General features: G+C 44.5%; 1 protein-coding gene across 1 annotated transcript in view; it reads left to right on the forward strand.

Moving 5' to 3' along the window:
* Positions 1–6000, forward strand: part of HEPHL1 (hephaestin-like 1) — a 93436-nt gene that overhangs the window by 62007 nt on the left and 25429 nt on the right. Inside the window, exons 11-12 of the mRNA XM_010855183.1 lie at positions 408–620; positions 3504–3717. Coding sequence (XP_010853485.1) covers positions 408–620; positions 3504–3717 — 427 coding nt within the window. The remainder of the gene's footprint in view (positions 1–407; positions 621–3503; positions 3718–6000) is intronic.

A 6000-nucleotide genomic window follows, 5' to 3' on the forward strand; every position in this document is an offset into this window, starting at 1 on the left:
TTCAAGGATGATGCTTTTTATAATCTGCAAAACTAAAATGTGAAATGAAGGATATTATATAATGCTATCAAATAATTTTGTCAGAAAAAAATTGCTTAAGAAAACAACCTGTTTATTTTTTATTACTTCTTAGAATTCATGTCCTGTGTATACATTGTTAAATAGAACAGTTTCACTGTTTTAGTGTATTTTCATTATTCGTTATTAAGTTCAGTCTCCATTTAAATTTGATACAACACCTGACTTTTTCCCAGTACTCTTTATTCTCTGATAATAGGATCTTCTGTAAATTTTGAACTTGAACACCACTGCCTCCATATGCACTGATAATCTTTCACTAAGGTGATGTGTTTTCAGCACATCTACAAAATAATAGTGCACTCTGCTCTCCTTTTCCTTCCATTTAGCTATTAATGGCTACATGTATGGCAACCAGCCAGGCCTAACCATGTGCAAAAAGGATAGAGTCTCCTGGCATCTGATTGGCATGGGCACTGACACGGACATGCATGGAGTTTATTTTCAAGGGAACACCATCCACTTACGAGGGACTCACCGGGACTCCCTGGCGCTGTTTCCCCATGTCTCCACAACGGCATTCATGCAGCCAGACCGTGCAGGTAAACTTGGCAGGGCCAGTTCAGGTGACCAGATTCCTATCTTCAGGCAGGTACTCTTAGGGTCTTTCCCCAGAAGAAATTGGTTGAATTTGGGCACTTCTACGTGTGCAGAAGGAAATATAGCCTTGAGTAGAATCAGAGAGTCCTGACTATTGTATTTCAAACACATAATGTGAAGAACAGAGGAAAAGCATCTAATAACATCCATAAAGCAAAAGTAGGAGTCCTCTAAGTGACCTGGCCTCACAAATCCTAGGAGAATGCTCTTTATTTATATCCATGAACAATTCAGCCCCAAGAAAGAGTATTTTTGTTTGCTTGTTTATTCTCTTTAAACACAGACTTCATTTTAGTTGCTGCTTGGAAGCATCAACCAGACATGAGCAGACTGGTGGTTGCTTCCAGGTTGTAGATGTGAACTTCTCTCCCTTCTCTAGAGATTGATAGTGGTCTCTTGATGAGTCCAAACAGGGACTTGCCTATTGTCATTCTCTCGGGTACCCAGAAAGCAAGCTGTGTTGGATCCGGAGTCCATGGAGAGCCTGTTGAAGTGCCAGTACCCATCCCTTCTCTTAGAGATTAATACGTTAATTAGGTCACTGGGGCATTTTAATAAAAGATAAAGGGTAATATTTGGCAACATATACTCTCATGAAAAATAAGAATAGTAAATGCTGTGGATATTCAACATGTTTCTCCAAACCAACTTTTTCATTGGTCTAAAAATGAAACCAATATGCTACTCAAGATAAGTACTTGCCTGCTCTGTTTCCTTTATAAATAGGTATTTACTTCTTTCCTTCACACTGGAACTGCATTTTAGATGCTACTCTCTGTCACTGGTTAAGAATTTGAGATTTGAGGGAAAAAAAAATTCAAAGAGAAAAGAAGATAGAGCTCTTCAAAGCTACTCTTTTCTATTAACAAGTAGTAAATATGACTTACATCACCTCTTTACACGTTAAACATTTCTACCTGAGACAAATCTAAAATTTTAAGTCATCAGAGAAATATATAGAAAACATATGGACCCTCGGGAGCCACCTAACCCTGCCTCAACATTCACTTCTGGCTGCTGTGAGTTCCCGCCTCAACGTTCACTTCTGGCTGCTGTGAGTGTAAATGTATATTTTCTCCATGATTTTACATTCAGTTATCTGGTTGAGAGAGGAAAAGTCTCCATGACTTACCTACCAAATAAAATACATGGATTTTTATAGAAAAAAAGAAAAAGAAAAAGAGCCTTGAGCTTCAAAACTTTTGCCAAAGTACTGCCTCAGACTAGGGGCTCCATTAATCCTTGCCTTGTAAGCTTCTAGTATTCAACCTTTCTATATTAATTGATTGATCAATTATGAATCACCCCAAGGGATGCCTTTGGAACAATTACTTTTTTAAAATTCACTCTTCAAGACCAAAGAGGGGACAAGAGGGAAACAGCCAAATAGTTTTACTTCATAGAAAGAGCATTCAAAGCTAGAGATGGCTGGAATAATTTTAGGGACATGGTTACTTACTCACAGGCCCTCCAGGCTTCTAAAGAGCTACATGACAGTGCTTTCCAGCTTATGTTTGGCGGTGAGTATAAATCAGTGACTGCTGAAAAGCTGAGTCATTTCACCTGTTGCCGCCCCATCTTCTAAGCTAAAAGGAGTACCCAAACATGGGTAGAGTAGCCTGTCAGCTGAAAGTCAAACATTTCCTCTTTGATCTTTTTTTTTTTAAACCACTTTATTGATGTATGACTGAAACACAAAAAGCTGTATATTTTATACATGTAAATTGATGAGTGTGGAAATAGTATGCATCTGTGAAAATATCACCATAATCAAGACTTTAAGCTCCTCTTTGTTCTTAGAAAAGAAAATTCCTCCTCTGTTGAAGGGATGATTAGCACACAAATAGTGGGCTGCCTGGAGACCAGCACAGGCAGAGGAAGCTCTGGCCACCTCTGTTGTCAGAAGGGTCTTCTCTTTGTTTTTACAGAGGGTCACCATTTGTGCCTGGGTGTGCTAGGGTACCCTATGAACCAATGGTTTGGGCTCATTCTGAAGGGATAATTTGGCAATATTTAGACATGATAGATGCTATCTCTGTATTGTAGATAGTTAACGAGACCCACACTCTCATTCACCTCTGAGAACAGAGATTTGTTGATCCAATAATTTCCCTGAGTTAACATCTTCCAATAATTTGATTTTGTATGATTTTATTGTGAATTTAATTAAAATATGTATATTGATGTCAAGGCATCTAGAAAATTCAGCTTAAAAAATCATATAGTTCTCAGTCAGATAGGATGGTTGCTATTTCTTTTTCCTTTTCATCTGGCATAATGTAGACCTACCACTGGAAATGAGACCCTCCTCTGCTCAAGGGCTTAATGAAAAAATACATTTAGCTTTAAGAGTAACAGCTTATTTGTATATTGCACCTTATAGCTTATAAAACCTTTTAGGGCAAAAGCCATGACTTCAGAAGCCTGACCTAATTTGAACTTTGTCTAGACAGGTAATTAGTTCCTTTTAAACTGGGCTGGGAGAAGATACCTATCAATGATTTTTTTCCAGGAGTGACTATCCTCTAATAGGTGTGTACAATAGGGGAGACCCAGAGAAATAATTTCTTGGCAGCAACTTTACAGGTTTTTTCTTTATTTGTTTTTGGACATGACAGATGAATTTCAGATGGTATTTCCCCCCATACGTAAATATATTTACAAGTAATTTATTTCTCTTAGGGTCTGATTTTTAAATGCTATAGAAAGTTGATATCTTAAAAACCCACCTGACCGGTTATTTTTTAATAATTACGGAGGTTTGCTAGCAAATCAAAAGCAAGCGCTCGAGCATCGCTCTGAACGCCAAGCCATGTCTCTTCCAGGAATCTTCAGGGTCTTTTGCTCCACCCTGCACCACTTGGCAAGAGGCATGCATCAGATATATGAGGTCAGCAGCTGCGGCAACAAGGACCCTCCTGAGCAGCCCTATGGGATGATAAGAACCTTTTACATCGCCGCTGAAGAGGTAGAATGGGATTATGCCCCTAACAAAAACTGGGAGTTCGAAAAGCAGCACTTGGACGCAAGAGGGGAAAGGTACCACAGGCCGAGCCGCCGCCGTGTCTGGGGTGGGTTCGCACACGTGCGTGGACGTTCGGCAAACGCGGAACCTAAAAGGGCCCCGGGTGCTGTCTGCCCAGTCCTGGCACACAGACATGTCACTCAGAAACACGAAAGCCTAGGGAAGTCGCCGTCCCCCTCCGAGGGAGTGGTCTGAAGCCAGTCTGGTCCTCGGGAGGCTGGCGGGCCACGCACGTGGGTCTGAGCGAGCGCGGGGCAGGTCAGCGCAGGGGCTCGCCTCCCGGGGACCCAGGGGATGCGGTGCAGAGAGAGGCAGGCCCGCTGCGCAGAGGTGGGGGAGGCGCTGTAGATGGGCTGGGGGAAGGGGTCAGTACAGGGGCTCGCCTCCCGGGAACCCCGAGGGACGTGGTGCGGAGACGCAGGGTCTCTGCGCAGAGCTGGGGTGGGTGTGGCGCTGTAGATGGGCGGGGTGGGGCCGCCGGCAGTCACTGGCCGCGGGGACACCCGAGGGGCGGGGGAGGTGGAGATTACCGGGCTGGGGCAGGAAGGGCAGGTCTCCTCGTTGGCCGAGTCCCCAGAGCTTCCATGAGGCTTGCCTCCAGTGGAGGCGCTGCCCTTGCAGAGCACAGAGGAATCCGCGGGCTCGAGGACCTTGCGCACTGCTGAGCACGGGTGCCCTCCGGCCCGGCCTTCAGGGCTGAACTGTCTGGGGGGCAGGCCTGCAGGCCTCCTCCCCGGGGTTAGCGCCTTCTGCCTGGGTGGCACCGCCCCATGTATGCAGGTGAGGACTGGTTCACTCAGTCACTGGCAGAAGTGGAGTTGAACACTGACCTTTTTGAAGGACAAATCCGTGTTCTCATCACCATGCCATGCTGACGTTCATGCCCTGTTCCTCTTTGATATTTATTATCACACTTCCCTTGCCCTCTCTTGCCCAGCCTTCATGCACCTTCTGTGGTTATGATCCCCACCAACTCCTCTACATCAGCTTTTAGGAATCATAGCCTGTTCTGTTTTTCTTACTCGGCCTGTTTTGAGGGTTCAGGCTCATGGAAAGAATATAATGGTGCCACCTTGTGGATAAATGAAGAAACAAAATCACTCAGTTGTAAAAGATTTGCCTCAAGGGTAGGATGCTTTAAAATTCATTCCAAGATTCACCAGGTTTCCCTGGTAGCTCAGCTGGTAAAGAACCCACCTGCAATGCAGGACACTCTGGTTCAATCCCTGGATTGGGAAGATCCGCTGGAGAAGGGGTAGGCTACCCACTCCAGTATTCTTGGGCTTCCCTGGTGGCTCAGACAGTAAAGAATACGCCTGCAATGTGAGACCTGGGTTTGATCCCTTGGTTGCGAACATCCCTTGGGAAGTGCTGCTGCTGCTAAGTCGCTTCAGTCGTGTCCAGCTCTGTGTGACCCCATAGATGGCAGCCCACCAGGCTCCTCTGTCCCTGGGATTCTCCAGGCAAGAACACTAGAGTGGGTTGCCATTTCCTTCTCCAGGGCACGCATGCATGCATGCTAAGTCGCTTCAGTCGTGTCTGACTCTGTGCGACCCCATGGACAGCAGCCCTCCAGGCTCCTCTGTCCACAGGATTCTCCAGGCAAGAATACTGGAGTGGGTTGCCTGGATGGGTAGCCCTTCCCAGGGAGAAGGAAATGCCAACCCACTCCAGTATTTTTGCCTGGAGAATCCTGTGGACAGAGGAGCCTGGCAGGCTACGGTCTATGGGGTCACAAAGAGTTGGACATGACTGAGTGACTTTCACTTCACTTCACTTCAATTATTCACCAACACATTTTGTTAAACCAGACACGCCCCCTACCAAAGTAGTGCTGCTTATACAAGTTAAAAATGGATAATTCAGTATAAAGTGAAATGAATACTAATTTGGTCTTTTCTAAAATAATTATTTCATTAACAGGCTGCTATCTCTGAAGACATTATTGTATAATAATTGTCATATGTACAGTCCTAGCCCATGAGTATGTAAGAAATATATCCTTCATTATTTTCTTGAAACTCAGTATAATTTCTGTTTTCAGCCCCATCCATCCAGGCTGGCAGACAGAGCTAGCTTTAATCTTCTGGGATTGTCTTTCAAGCTTCTTAGAGAGATAGAGGGCAGTGGGTGTGTCTGCACCCTGTCCCTGCCATTCTGGTCTTGCCCATAAATAAATGACAACAAAGTGAAATGAGAGCATTTTCACCTATTAAAAATATAACAGAAGAGCCACAACCACAGTCTTCTAGATCAGCACTAATATAGTAGACTGTATCCATACTTGGCTATAGAAC

Source organism: Bison bison, unplaced genomic scaffold (genome assembly GCF_000754665.1).
Source record: "Bison bison bison isolate TAMUID 2011002044 unplaced genomic scaffold, Bison_UMD1.0 scf7180017864356, whole genome shotgun sequence".
Classification (NCBI taxonomy): domain Eukaryota; kingdom Metazoa; phylum Chordata; class Mammalia; order Artiodactyla; family Bovidae; genus Bison; species Bison bison.